Below are 15167 nucleotides of genomic sequence, written 5' to 3'. Positions count from 1 at the left end.
TTGGGTTAATAAGGTAGGTAAATCAATACACAATAACAATGTAGATCAATGAAATTCTTAGAGAACTTTGATTAGTGAAGAATTAAAATTTTAATTCTTGTTGAATGAAAACGAGTCCCAGAAGGACTGATCCAATTTTGTCAAAGGGACCACAGACAGCTGGCCAAGGGATGCTTTCTTTATACCAAGGCTTGGGATAGAAAGTACACAGGTACAGGAATCCAGGTATGTTCTCCTTGTTGCCTGTTCACTATTGGGTAGGGTGAGGGTTTCCAGCAGTAACTGTATACAAGACAAACAGAAGGTGGTGTTCTCCATCCTTAGCCTGTTGCAAATCTTGAGCACACTTGGTGAGTGAATTTTATCACATACATGAAAAATAAAATTTGTTTTGTGAAACAATACACCGATCTTCCATAAGTAATCTAAGCCTTGTGTGGTATGTAATTTGTAGTACATCACAGTTTTGTTTACGTAATTATATCAGGCTGTTTACTGTCACTTTCTACTTGCAGAGTTTTAGTAATGGAGGATGCACAGACTTCAACTAGTTGTAAAATAAGTACTTGTGAGCAAGCCACAAGCGGGAAGCGAACAACACTGTGTCTTATTTATGCAAGAATTGCACAACGGATGTATTATCCACGCATTATGTGAAGCAAGCAATACAAGTTTTTGGCATTCCAAATTGATAGGAGCACCTATCACTGAGTGGAATGAAATTACTTTTTATGGTGTTAAACTGTATCACAAAGCCAAAGACAAGATGATGAAGTAGGTGTCAGTACTAGTGAATCTGAAATTTTAAGTACAAAGCTCTACAAAAATTGGCATCACCTTTCACAACAGGCAAATAGCATCACTTACAATTGGTTTTAATTGTGGCTACATGAGCAACACTAACAAAACAGGATACAAGTATCTTATGAACATTCATTGCAAATTACTGGATAAGGGAGGAAAATGAAACATTGTCGCAGCTGGCTGTATACATAAAATCATGTATCCATACACACTACAATATTCCAACACAGCATATGGATAGTGGTTGCCTGACGTTTTCCTGTCATTACAAGAAACTACAGACAAATTTGGTTTAACTGATTCATTGAAAAATGTTTATGTCATGAGCTCCAAATCTAGGAAATTGAAAAATTCTGATCAGAAAACATACCTCGAGAGTGTTTCAAAACCATATATTACTGATAACAAGTTCTGTCTCAAATTGGATTTCTGAGGTGGTTGAACTAATACTGTAATGTACAATACCTTTTTTGTAGATGAAAAGGGTCCATAGTTTGTACAGTAAAAGAAAAGACTGCCGAACTGCACACTTACATCCCACCCACATTATGTTTACTTTTAGCCTCAAGTTAAAAGCTTTATTTCAACACAACACTACTGCAATTTGCTTCTGGAAATCCAGTGGGAAATGCATAACTACGCTGACATAATAACAATCCACAGAATCATTCATGATCAAATTCCAGCATTGATTTTTACAGGGATGTTCTCAAACACATGGTATGCATAAAAATTAATTCGGGACAAAGAAGTATTTTTAAACCCAAATCTGTTTTCCTCCATATATTGGAAAGTAACAATGTAGCTGCATGAATATTTCTTTCCTTCAATGTTTTTCGTGCCATGAACATATTTACTTCAAATGTTTATACAACAAGTACCATTCATCTAGTTATTTGAAGGAATGTAACAATATGTAACAGAGTGAAGAAAAGAGCAATTTTAAAATGGCCGGGATTAAAATTTTATTTCTTCATTATTCCAAATTGAGAAATTTATTTACTTGCCTTGTTTTTATTCCTTATTGATTTACTTACCACCCACTATACCCACCACTTCTGATACAGAGAAAAATACGTGGGGAGCGGCAAATTGCTTATAGGAATCAGAACAGGTTCTCCACTCCACAACCAGCCACCTTGGTCACTTGGCCAGCAAAGCTTTCATTGCAGGGCCTTAACCTTATGGGTACATAAGCGGCAGTTGTTGATGTTTCTTCTACCAATGTTCCTGAAAATATTCTTTCACAGACCCCCATATATGATGATTAAAAAGTTTCACTTTCAATTATCCATCAATCCCATTAGTTTTGAGTTGATTGCATGCCGTGAACTACACGTACAGTTTTCACAAAAACCAGAGGGTAGTGAGCCAAAATGTCGGAATTTTCATTTTAGGTGGTACACAACGAAACTATCAAATGTGAGCCAAATGAGTAAGGCATGTGTGAGGCCCTCCCCTTCTAAGTTGTAATTACAAAAGTTAAATAAATACAAACCAAGTGTTCCATCCAGCCCTCCAACAGCATATAAGGATCCCACAGTAGATTTCCTTGGGCGAGTTCTTACTGACTGCAGACGGGGTCGTCGTTCTGGTAAAAGATGGTACTTCAAAGCTTCCATCACCAACTCTCTACAGACACTGTCTTCCTTAAATATTGTGTTACCTTCAATACAATCAACTATGAACTGAAACAAAGTTTGGAATATTTCTTGTACAATATCTGTTTTGTATGAGACTACATTTTTATCAATCACAATAACCATTTTTTAAATGTATCATGTGGTTTATAATATCAAACAACATTCTCACAACTGTCCAAGTTAATATTCTCATTGCGCTAAGGATACTTTCTGGGGCACAGAATACACATAAAAAGGGAAAAAGTATTATTACATTTAAATACGAATTTCACATCAGAGCACCGTAAACAAAACATTTCAAAATTATTTTACAATATTAGTATGTGTAGATTTATTTGTAAACAATGTGAAAAGATCAGCTTGCAAGATCGAACTTTATTACACAGGTGCCCTGTGTTAGCAAACTAAGTGCAGCACATGGGCAGACTGTGTGGCTACAAGATGAAATATTCATAAATGCACGAAATATGTGACAGTTTATGCAAACTAGAAGTTTCAAAACTTAGTTTTTCACTAAAATATTTTGAAATCAAGGGAACCACAACACACAAAATTCACATTTCGAAGTTAAAAATCCCATGCTGTAATTTAGCACATTCTCTCTGTCAGTCTTGCTCACATTCACCAACAGACATACAGTGCATACAGTGCTTAACTATCACTAACATGACATTGTTCAGATGTGAGTAAAATAATAGCTAAAATAATTAGGTACGAAATTGTGGTTGTATTATCATTGAAAAATAAAATGCAAGCCATCAACTCAGAGACGACATTAAAATCTCTCTTTCTTTCTGATGGGCTTCCATCATTTATTAGTTTAAAGGACAACATATTACATAAATTCTTCCAAGTTTTTGCTGCTTTTTGTTGACACTTTATTAATTCATTATATGTCCATCGCAAAAATCTCATTTTGACATTTCTGCCATTGCCAAGTGAGCATATATGTTAACAGTTATTTGTTTTATGTCTCAGATGTAATGACATACGAGGGCAGTTCAATAAGTAATGCAACACATTTTTTTTCTGAAACAGGGGTTGTTTTATTCAGCATCGAAATACACCAGGTTATTCCCCAATCTTTTAGCTACACAACACTATTTTTCAACGTAATCTCCATTCAATGGTACGGCCTTACGCCACCTTGAAATGAGGGCCTGTATGCCTGCACGGTACCATTCCACTGGTCGATGTCGGAGCCAACGTCGTACTGCATCAATAACTTCTGCATCATCCACGTAGTGCCTCCCACGGATTGCGTCCTTCATTGGACCAAACATATGGAAATCCGACGGTGCGAGATCGGGGCTGTAGGGTGCATGAGGAAGAATAGTCCACTGAAGTTTTGTGAGCTCCTCTCGGGTGCGAAGACTTGTGTGAGGTCTTGCATTGTCATGAAGAAGGAGAAGTTCGTTCAGATTTTTGTGCCTACGAACACGCTGAAGTCGTTTCTTCAATTTCTGAAGAGTAACACAATACACTTCAGAGTTGATCGTTTGACCATGGGGAAGGACATCGAACAGAATAACCCCTTCAGCGTCCCAGAAGACTGTAACCATGACTTTACCGGCTGAGGGTATAGCTTTAAACTTTTTCTTGGTAGGGGAGTGGGTGTGGTGCCACTCCATTGATTGCCGTTTTGTTTCAGGTTCGAAGTGATGAACCCATGTTTCATCGCCTGTAACAATCTTGGACAAAAAATTGTCACCCTCAGCCACATGACGAGCAAGCAATTCTGCACAGATGGTTCTCCTTTGCTCTTTATGGTGTTCGGTTAGACAACGAGGGACCCAGCGGGAACAAACCTTTGAAAATCCCAACTGGTGAACAATTGTGACAGCACTACCAACAGAGATGTCAAGTTGAGCACTGAGTTGTTTGATGGTGATCCGTCGATCATCTCGAACGAGTGTGTTCGCATGCTCCGCCATTGCAGGAGTCACAGCTGTGCACAGCCGGCCTGCATGCGGGAGATCAGACAGTCTTGCTTGACCTTGCGGCGATGATGACACACGCTTTGCCCAACGACTCACCATGCTTTTGTCCACTGCCAGATCACCGTAGACATTCTGCAAGCACCTATGAATATCTGAGATGCCCTGGTTTTCCGCCAAAAGAAACTCGATCACTGGCCGTTGTTTGCAACGCACATCCATTAGAGACGCCATTTTAACAGCTCCGTACAGCGCTGCCACCTGTCGGAAGTCAATGAAACTATACGAGAAGAAGTGGGAATGTTTGAAAATATTCCACAAGAAATTTCCCGTTTTTTCAACCAAAATTGGCCAAGAAAAAAAATGTGTTGCATTACTTATTGAACTGCCCTCGTATATTACATATTGCTTCCTGGGGTATCTTATTTTTCAATGCTGTCATTCATGTTTATAACAGCATTTGAACAGCACTTGAGAAAACTGTCAAACATACATAAGTGCTATATAAATGCTATTAAAAACATGAACAATAGCACTGAAATATAATCAAAAAAGACATCCCAGGCTGCAATTTGTAATACATGTTGTAACATCCAAGACGTAAAACCAGTAACCACTAACATATACGCTCCCTTGACAGTAGAAAAGTGCCAAAATGAGCTTCTAGTGATAAACATATGACAAATTAACAAAGCGCCAATAAAAAGCAGCAAAAACATGGAAAAATTTTTGTTATATTGAAATCCGTTACCCAAAAATTGAAGTGCGAGCTCAGACAAAACATCCAACACTACAACTATATACCATATTCATCCCATTATCAATTAAAATGGCAGACAGATTAACAAGTAAATCAGCTGCTGCATTCTTGTCACAGATAAAATTCATAGTCATTTACAAAAGTTGCACAATTTGTGCCTCAACAACAGAGAGAGAGCATTTAGTGATACGGTGCACACTGCTGAAGGGTGTTACACTAACTACATCCTTAACTGTTTGATGGGTGCCCATAAAGAGCAAAGATGGATAAATTGAACTGATAACTGAAAATATAGGGGGAGGCATCATAACCAATAGTACAATTCCTGTGATTACAATTGTGGGAGGTATATCTTTTAAGTTAAATGTCTCATTCAGATAGAGTGCATTTAAAGAGGTCCAGATGCATAAAGTGTCACCATGAAAGAAACTTGTTCATATAATCTTACCATTATGCATCAAAACATTAAGAGGAAACAAAAGTAACAAACTTCATACCTGTTTGCATGATCTAGTGTACCAAAAGAAGTTCATGTATTATGTCTGTCTGAGCACCATGTAAATACAGGAATTCATGTTAAACATAGAGGACTATCAATTAACAGTCCACTTCTGGAGGGAAAATAGGGATGATGATGACTGTAAATATAACGGGATTCAACTCAGTGTTTAATAGTCCCTTGTCCTCTCTTGGCATCGGAAGATATAGGTACAAGCCTTTATTTTTATCTCTCTCTTTGTTTAATACATTTTGCATTAAGTACATAATGTGTAACTAGCTTACTAAAATTCAATTGTTAAAATATGAAACTAAGATCACTGTGTAAAAGTTAAAATAGCAACCCAATATATGTAGCTAGTATCTTAGTGTCAGAGATAGAGAGAGATTTCATCAGTTGCACGTTTAGGTACAAAGAACAAATTTTGTGGCATGTAGGGGCTAAACCAATAGCAAGAGGCCCACCTTCCCACCTCTGCCAACTATGTGACATGTCATAGTGTTGTCTTTCAGTCTTCTTGTAATATCCACTCCTTCAAAGGAAGTGTAGCACATTGGCTTATAGCTGTTTCATCTTCAGCTAGAATCTCTGATAGGTGGTGTCTTAAGTCCATCTGACATCTCGGGTCTTTGTTAGTCTTACAGTTTTCGAGGGTATGGCAAACCCTTAACGTCTCTCTGGAGTCGCACCACAAGGGTTCTTCCTGTCAAAGCAAAAAGTTGTTTGTTCATTTGACATGTTCAATTCTGTGATTACTTCTTCATAATGGAATCTGCACGACTTTGGTGGTGTGTATGATGGTCAATATTGGGTTGTGTGCTATCTTGTCATTTGTCTTCCCGTTTCTTCATGTTGTGGCATCCAATGTGAGCACATGTGTGTGTGTGTGTGTGTGTGTGTGTGTGTGTGTGTGTGTGTGTGTGTATACTTACCATATTTACCAGATTTTAAGGTAAGGTTTTTCCCCAAATTCATCATTTGAAAAATACATGGTTGTTTTGTATTCACAGATTAAACTACTGCTGCTGAGGTCAACATTTTTACATTGTTTAGTACAGTATATAGTAGTGTCTTATATTTAGAAATGAAGCTTTAGCTATTACGTCACATGCAAATTTATTCTGAAGAATTCGCAAGGGAAGGGCTCGGCAAATGATACTTGCATTCCAACAGCCTTGAGATTTCCCAATACACTGAAGTGCTTGATACGGTGTTGACATTGGTCAAATAGTCATGTGACACTCACTTGCGCGGCCCTAGTGCAAGAGATACACGAGAAACTATGAACTGGCCACAACAATAGTCTATTGCTCTGATTAAAATTTGTCAGTTTTGTGAAACAAAGGAGGAAATAGCATTAAATTCCATCATTTTTTGTTGTGTATGAACAGGTTTGCAATAAACATTCTCATACATGTTTGGATACTGTATACAAACATTAGTGCCGTTTCTTAAGTAAAGATAAGATTCAAAAATGGAAATTTTGCCCGTCAAAAAACATTAGTTGATTCAGAACCAAGACCAATATTTCCTTTGGTTATGAGAGACTGCAATGATTTAATAGGTAGACTGCAAATGAGAAATTCAGTCGGTGTTCATGTATTAGGTAAAAACGTTATCAGCTTTTAATCAGTTTAGAACATGATGATGACATTCAGTTCATTTACATCTACATGGTTACTCTGCAATTCACACTTAAGTGCCTGGCAGAGGTTCCATCGAACCATTTTCATACTACTTCTCTACCATTCCACTCTCAAATGGCACATGGGGAAAAGGAACACCTAAATCTTCCGTTCGAGCTCTGATTTCACTTATTTTATTATGATGATCATTCCTCCCTACACAGGTGGGTGTCAACAGAATATTTTCGCATTCAGAAGAGAAAGTTGGTGATCGAAATTTCATAAACAGATCTCACCACAAAGAATACCGCCTTTGTTTCAGTGACTGCCACCCCAACTCGCGTATCATATCGGTTACACTCTCACCCCTATTGCGCAATAACACGAAACGAGCTGCCTTTCTTTGTACTTTTCCGATGTCATCCGTCAATCGTACCGGGTAAGGATCCCATACCGCGCAGCAATATTCCAGCAGAGGACGGACAAGTCTAATGTAGGCTGTTCCTTTAGTGGGTCTGTCTGATCTTCTAAGTGTTCTGCCATGAAAGAACAGTCTTTGTTTCATCTACCCCACAATATTATCCACATGGTCTTGCCAATTTAAATTGCTCGTAATTGTAATTCCTAGGTATTTAGTCGTACTGACAGCCCTTAAATTTGTGCGATTTATCGTATACCCAAAATTTATCGGATTTCTTTTAGTATCCAAGTGGATGACATCACACTTTTCTTTGTTTAGTGCCAATTGCCACTTTTCACACCATACAGAAATTCTCTCTAGATCATTTTCTAATTGGAATTGACTGCCTGACGATTTTACTAGACAGTAAATTACAGCATCATCTGCAAACAATCTAAGGGGGCTTCTCAGATTATCACCTAGATCATTTATGTAAATCTGGAACAGCAAAGGGTCTATGACACTACCTTGCGGAGCGCCAGACATCACTTCTGTTCTACTCGATGATTTACCATCTATCACTACAAACTGTGACCTATCTGAGAGGAAATCACAAATCCAGTCACACAACTGAGACCATAATCCATATGCCCGCAATTTGATTAACAGTGCCTTGTGAGGAAAGGTATCAAAAGCCTTCTGGAAATCTAGGAATATGGAATCGATCTGAGATCCCTTGTCAACAGCACTTATTACTTCAAGGGAATAAAGAGCTAGCTGTGTGTTGCACAAGAACGATATTTTCTGAATACGTGTTGGTTATGTATCAATAAGTCATTTTCTTGACGGTGATTCACAATGTTCGAGTACAGTATATGCTCCAAAATCCAACTGCAAATTGAGGTCAGTGATATGAGTCTGTAATTCAGTGGGTTACTCCTATTTCCTTTCTTGAATATTGGGTGTGATCTGTGCTACTTTCCAGTCCTTAGGAACAGACCTTTCATCAGGTAAGCGGTTGTATATGATTGCTAAGAAAGGTGCTATTGTGTCTGCATACTCTGAAAGAAATCTGATTGGTATACCATCTGGACTGGAAGACTTGCCTTTCTTAAGTGATTTGAGTTGTTTCGCAACACCTAAGATATCTACTTTTATGTCACTCATGCTAACAGCTGTTCTGGTTTCGAATTCTGGAATATTTACTTCGTCTTCTTTCGTGAAGGAATTACAGAAAACTGTATTTAGTAATTCTGTTTTAGTGACACCATCATCCGTAACATTTCCATCTCTATCGCGCAGTGACGGTATTGACTGTTTTTTTGCCACTGGTGTACTTTACATACGACCACAATCTCTTTGTGTTTTCTACCATATTTTGAGACAATGTTTCATTGTGGAAACTATTAAAAGCATCTCGCATTGACGTCCACACTAAATTTCAATATTCCTTGAAACTTAGCCAGTCTTGGGGATTTTGGGTTCTTTTGAATTTGGCATGTTTTTTTCATTGCTTTTGCAACAGTGTTCCGACATGTTTTGTGTACCATGTTGGATTAGTCTTGTCTCTTATTAACTTATGTGGTATGAATCTATCTATTGCTGTTGATACTGTATCTTTGAATTTGAGCCATATCTGGTCTACACTTACATAATTAGCTTGGAAGGAATGGAGACTCACTCTTAGGAAGGCATCAAGCGAATTTTTATCTGCTGTTTTAAATAGACATATTTTGCGTTTATTTTTAGTGGTTTTGGTTGATATGGTTTTAAGTCTTACTACAATGACCTTGAGTTCACTAATCCCTGTATCCGTCATGACGCGCTCTATTAGATCAGGATTATTTGTGGCTAGGAGGTCACGTGTGTTTTTGCAACCATTTACAATTCGTGTGGGTTCATGAACTAATTGTTCAAAGTAATTCTCAGAGAAAGCATTTAGTACAAGGGGTGGTTAGTACAATTTTGGAAGTTGAAACAAGAAGGAAAATTAATCCAGAATGAAGTGTTTAACAAAGAAAATAAATTGCATTAAACTGACTGTAGCTGCCATCGGAAGAATAAATTACAGCAGCAATACTCGTCATGGAGGTAGTACCAACAGACGTCACTAGATCGCGGGACAAGCTAAAGTATGAGAATGAGAGTGGATCATAACTGCACTCTTTTGTTTGTGTATTAGTTGGTGTTGTTACATATGACCTGCACGCTAGGAGACACTGCAGTCTGATTTTCATAGCTTCTCTGGCTCAGCCTACGGAAGAGTTGGAAGAGGAGCAATGACTCCAGCTTGGCTGAGGGCTGTAACGACTGTGGAGAGGGGAGCAGTGAGAGAGCACCAGATTTCATCGTGTTGCCGCCCGTGGGAATCTATACCACGTGCTTTGGCTTTATATGAACATCTACCAGTTTTAAACTGCAGTTTGCCTGAATCCATTTCACGTCAGAATTGAACTGACTTTAAAACTGGACCAATACTTAAGAACAGTATTCATTTCCGCAGGAGGTGATAAAAGACTAGAGAGGGGCCAGTGGCATAGTTACGTGCTTCTTGCTCAAATGCCGTAGACGCTTGCCATGGCATATGATAGGAATGAAAGGATGTATGTGGTTCTACACAATCAATGAGAGAGCAGTGGGCAGGTGATGTGTGTGGAAGCAAGGGACATTTGAACATTTTCACACCAGTACAGAAGTGAAATCTGACACGTATTAAAAAGGTCCCACCACAACGACATCCTCAGAAATAGTAACATATACAGAAGAAAAGGCCAAATATTGTGACAATGAAGAGACAAATTTCACAGCTGTGGTATTATTATTATTATTATTGACTTTTTTTTCTCAGACTTAAGTCTGGTTAAAAATGGAACGTGACGCGGACCTCGGTCAAGCGTGACTTCCTTGTAACTGTATGGTATATGTTATATTGCATTTAGGAACTTTCGGGTAATTGAACATGTATCAATAACTACAGATTTTTGTAGTTGTATATATATGTTTGGATGTAGCTGTATTGCATTGATGTACTGGTGGATATTGTGAGGTATGACTCCTGTAGTTGATAGTATAATTGGGATAATGTCGACTTTATCCTGATGCCACATGTCCTTGACTTCCTCAGCCAGTTGGATGTATTTTTCAATTTTTTCTCCTGTTTTCTTCTGTATATTTGTTGTGTTGGGTATGGATATTTCAATTAGTTGTGTTAATTTCTTCTTTTTATTGGTGAGTATGATGTCAGGCTTGTTATGTGGTGTTGTTTTATCTGTTATAATCGTTCTGTTCCAGTATAATTTGTATTCATCATTCTCCAGTACATTTTGTGGTGTGTACTTGTATGTGGGAACGTGTTGTTTTATTAGTTTATGTTTTATGGCAAGTTGTTGATGTATTATTTTTGCTACATTGTGATGTCTTCTGGGGTATTCTGTATTTGCTAGTATTGTACATCCGCTTGTGATGTGATCTACTGTTTCTATTTGTTGTTTGCAAAGTCTGCATTTATCTGTTGTGGTATTGGGATCTTTAATAATATGCTTGCTGTAATATCTGGTGTTTATTGTTTGATCCTGTATTGCAATCATGAATCCTTCCGTCTCACTGCATATATTGCCGTTTCTTAGCCATGTGTTGGATGCGTCTTGATCTATGTGTGGCTGTGTCAGATGATACGGGTGCTTGCCGTGTAGTGTTTTCTTTTTCCAATTTACTTTCTTTGTATCTGTTGATGTTATGTGATCTAAAGGGTTGTAGAAGTGGTTATGAAATTGCAATGGTGTAGTGATGTATTTATATGAGTGATTGCTTTGTGTATTTTGCTAGTTTCTGCTCGTTTTAGAAAGAATTTTCTTAAATTGTCTACCTGTCCATAATGTAGGTTTTTTATATCTATAAATCCCCTTCCACCTTCCTTTCTGCTTAATGTGAATCTTTCTGTTGCTGAATGTATGTGATGTATTCTATATTTGTGGCATTGTGATCGTGTAAGTGTATTGAGTGCTTCTAGGTCTGTGTCACTCCATTTCACTACTCCAAATGAGTAGGTCAATACTGGTATAGCATAAGTATTTATAGCTTTTGTCTTGTTTCTTGCTGTCAATTCTGTTTTCAGTATTTTTGTTAGTCTTTGTCTATATTTTTCTTTTAGTTCTTCTTTAATATTTGTATTATCTATTCCTATTTTTGTCTGTATCCTAGGTATTTATAGGCATCTGTTTTTTCCATCGCTTCTATGCAGTCGCTGTGGTTATCCAATATGTAATCTTCTTGTTTAGTGTGTTTGCCCTTGACTATGCTATTTTTCTTACATTTGTCTGTTCCAAAAGCCATATTTATATCATTGCTGAATACTTCTGTTATCTTTAGTAATTGGTTGAGTTGTTGATTTGTTGCTGCCAGTAGTTTTAGATCATCCATGTATAGCAAATGTGTGATTTTGTGTGGGTATGTTCCAGTAATATTGTATCCATAATTTGTATTATTTAGCATGTTGGATAGTGGGTTCAGAGCAAGACAGAACCAGAAAGGACTTAATGAGTCTCCTTGGTATATTCCACGCTTAATCTGTATTGGCTGTGATGTGATGTTATCTGAATTTGTTTGGATATTAAGTGTGGTTTTCCAGTTTTTCATTACTGTGTTTAGAAACTGTATCAATTTAGGATCTACTTTGTATATTTCCAATATTTGTAGTAACCATGAGTGGGGTACACTATCAAAAGCTTTTTGGTAATCAATGTATGCGTAGTGTAGCGACCTTTGTTTAGTTTTAGCTTGGTATGTCACCTCTGCATCTATTATCAGTTGCTCTTTACATCCTCGTGCTCCTTTGCAGCAGCCTTTTTGTTCTTCATTTATAATTTTGTTCTGTGTTGTATGTGTCATTAATTTCTGTGTGACGACTGAAGTTAATATTTTGTATATTGTTGGTAGGCATGTTATGGGGCGATATTTAGCTGGGTTTGCTGTGTCTGCTTGATCTTTAGGTTTCAGATAGGTTATTCCATGTGCAAGTGTATCAGGGAATGTGTATGGGTCTGCAATGTAACTGTTAAATAATTTAGTTAGATGTGAATGTGTTGAGGTGAACTTCTTTAGCCAGTAATTTGCTATTTTATCATTTCCAGGGGCTTTCCAATTGTGTGTAGAATTAATTGCTCGGGTGACTTCATGTTGCAAAATTATCACTTCAGGCATTTGTGGTATCATCTTGTATGTGTCTGTTTCTGCTTGTATCCACCGTGCATGCCTGTTATGTTGTACCGGGTTTGACCATATGCTGCTCCAGAAGTGTTCCATGTCTGTTATGTTTGGTGGATTGTCTATTTTAATGTGTGTGTTATCCATTGTTTGGTAAAATCTCTTTTGGTTTGTGTTGAATGTTTGGTTTTGTTTCCTTCTATTTTCACTTTTTTTGTATCTTCTAAGTCGTTTGGCCAATGCTTGCAATTTCTGCTTTTTTTCATCTAATTGCTCTATTGCTTCTTGTTGTGAGATTTTAGCTAACCTTTTTCGTTTTTTGTCTGATATTTCATTTCTTATAAATTGTGTTAGCTGTCCGATGTCTTTTCTCAGTTTTTCTATTCTGATCTGTAGCCTGTGTTGCCATGCTGGTTTTGTGGGTTTCTTCTGTGTGTTGGTTTGTTCTGATCTCTGCCTAGTGTGTATATTTAGTGTAGTGAGTGCTCCTATATAGACCAGTTATTATTATTATTATTATTATTATTATTATGCAGACTACTGGGTTAGTACGCAGAAAAGAGAATGGTCCGAAAGTTAATGTAAACCATTTCTTTTTATTTATTTTATTTCTCCTAGTACTATCAAAATGTAAGACAATAAATGGCGTACGTTTAAAATTGGTATAATGTTAACATTTTGGCAGATACTTTATGTAAAAATTGTAATTTAGATTAATCAGAATATGTTAAAAATAAATTTTTCTCACGGAGGCTCTTAAAAAATGGGGGGTCATATTCTATTCAAGGCCGTCTTATACTCGGGTAAATATGGTAAGTCAGCACTTGGGATATGTAATTTGAGTGTTTACATCCCCATTCTTTCTTTGGCTAGGTTGTCAGCCAGCTCATTATCTAAAATGCCAATGCAACTTGGTATCCAGAGGAAAAAAAGGTGGATATCCCTGTACTGCTGAGGGCATACAGTTGGACAGTTAGTCATGGGTGGCAGAGCCCAATGCATCTTTTGGATTGCACTTTTTTATTGTTTGCAGAGCACTCAAGGATTCATGGCAATTCTATTGTGGGAAAGTCATTATGCTTTATAATGCACTATGGATGGCAATTAACTCTGCAGTATAAATACTGCATTCTTTGGGTAGAGAACATCATTCTCAATTCCATTTGTGTATGTATGCATAGGCAACTCATTCATTACCTTTAGAGCCATCTGTGTAAAGGAGATTAAAATGTGGATAATCTTGGATGACTGAATAAAATGCACAGTGATAAAAATCAGGAATCGTATGGTCTTTGGGGTCAGTTGGGGAACATGCCCTGGAGGTGTTCGTAAGAGAGAGTATTGCATACAAGTAATCGGAGGACAATGAAGCTTATCGGAGGTCTTCCAGTTGTACTGCTTCCAGCCATCGTGTTTAAAGCAGTTCATGAGTAAGCAGGCTGCTGGATTGTGGCATGAAATGGGATGACATTCATGGTTTGGCATTTGGTTGAGCGTGATTAGGTAGTTAAACAAACGTTGCCGGTGTCCTATTTGCAGTGGTGGTACTTGCACTGCCATAAGAACACTATTGACTGGGCTCAGTTGGTAAGCTCTAGTTGCCAATCGGACTCCACTGTGGTGCACACGGTCTACTATTTCTAGGATAGACAGTGCTAATGACACATGGACAATGCTTCCATAGTCCAAATGGGAAAAATGAGTGATTTATAAAATGTTAACAAAACAGTTCAATTTACCCCTCAGGAACTCTTACCAAGAAAAAGAAGCTTATTGAGTTTGTTCATACAGGAAGTCTCGAGTTGTCGTAAGTGTTAACCACACCACAGAAGTCCTCCTGTTCAGCTGGCATCTTCTACCGTCAAGGAGAGTTCCATTCTATTGGAACCACCAAATTAGTTCTTTGCTTTGTTTGTATCCTACCTTTTTCCATCTTCTTTTTCTATTTTTGTTGTTTTCCTTCATGTAATTTTTCTGGTCACAGGTTCGGGTAAGACGACGTTCAGACATTTCTTCAAATTTATGGCCAAGTTTCTTTTGACCACTGACTAGTATCTGACAATGCATGTAATGTTTTGGGAAGAAGAAGCAGTAGACAGCACTGCTTCTATTATGCTGTCAGAGAGATATGAAGTATCTCCTGCTGTATCCGATGGAAGATTGCTGATGGCTCTGTAAGATTGGAAGTCTAGACAGCTGAAGATCTTTCTTATACATAATTTTTTTCATTTTGGTTGTATGTTCTTGGCAGATTTGGTTTTGAAATACTAAAGACACTGGCATAAATGGTCATCATG

The 15167-nt window shown here is 37.6% G+C and overlaps 1 protein-coding gene across 1 annotated transcript in view; it reads right to left on the bottom strand.

Annotated features, from left to right (window-relative positions):
- LOC126183561 (kelch-like protein 5) overlaps positions 1-15167 on the bottom strand; it is a 328711-nt gene that overhangs the window by 41313 nt on the left and 272231 nt on the right. Inside the window, exon 9 of the mRNA XM_049925639.1 lies at positions 2303-2492. Within this exon, the coding sequence (XP_049781596.1) occupies positions 2303-2492 (190 nt within the window). The remainder of the gene's footprint in view (positions 1-2302; positions 2493-15167) is intronic.

This window comes from Schistocerca cancellata, chromosome 4 (assembly GCF_023864275.1).
Source record: "Schistocerca cancellata isolate TAMUIC-IGC-003103 chromosome 4, iqSchCanc2.1, whole genome shotgun sequence".
Taxonomy (NCBI): domain Eukaryota; kingdom Metazoa; phylum Arthropoda; class Insecta; order Orthoptera; family Acrididae; genus Schistocerca; species Schistocerca cancellata.
The sequence above is the reverse complement of the archived record's forward strand: the minus strand, read 5'-3'. Positions and strand labels throughout refer to the sequence as shown.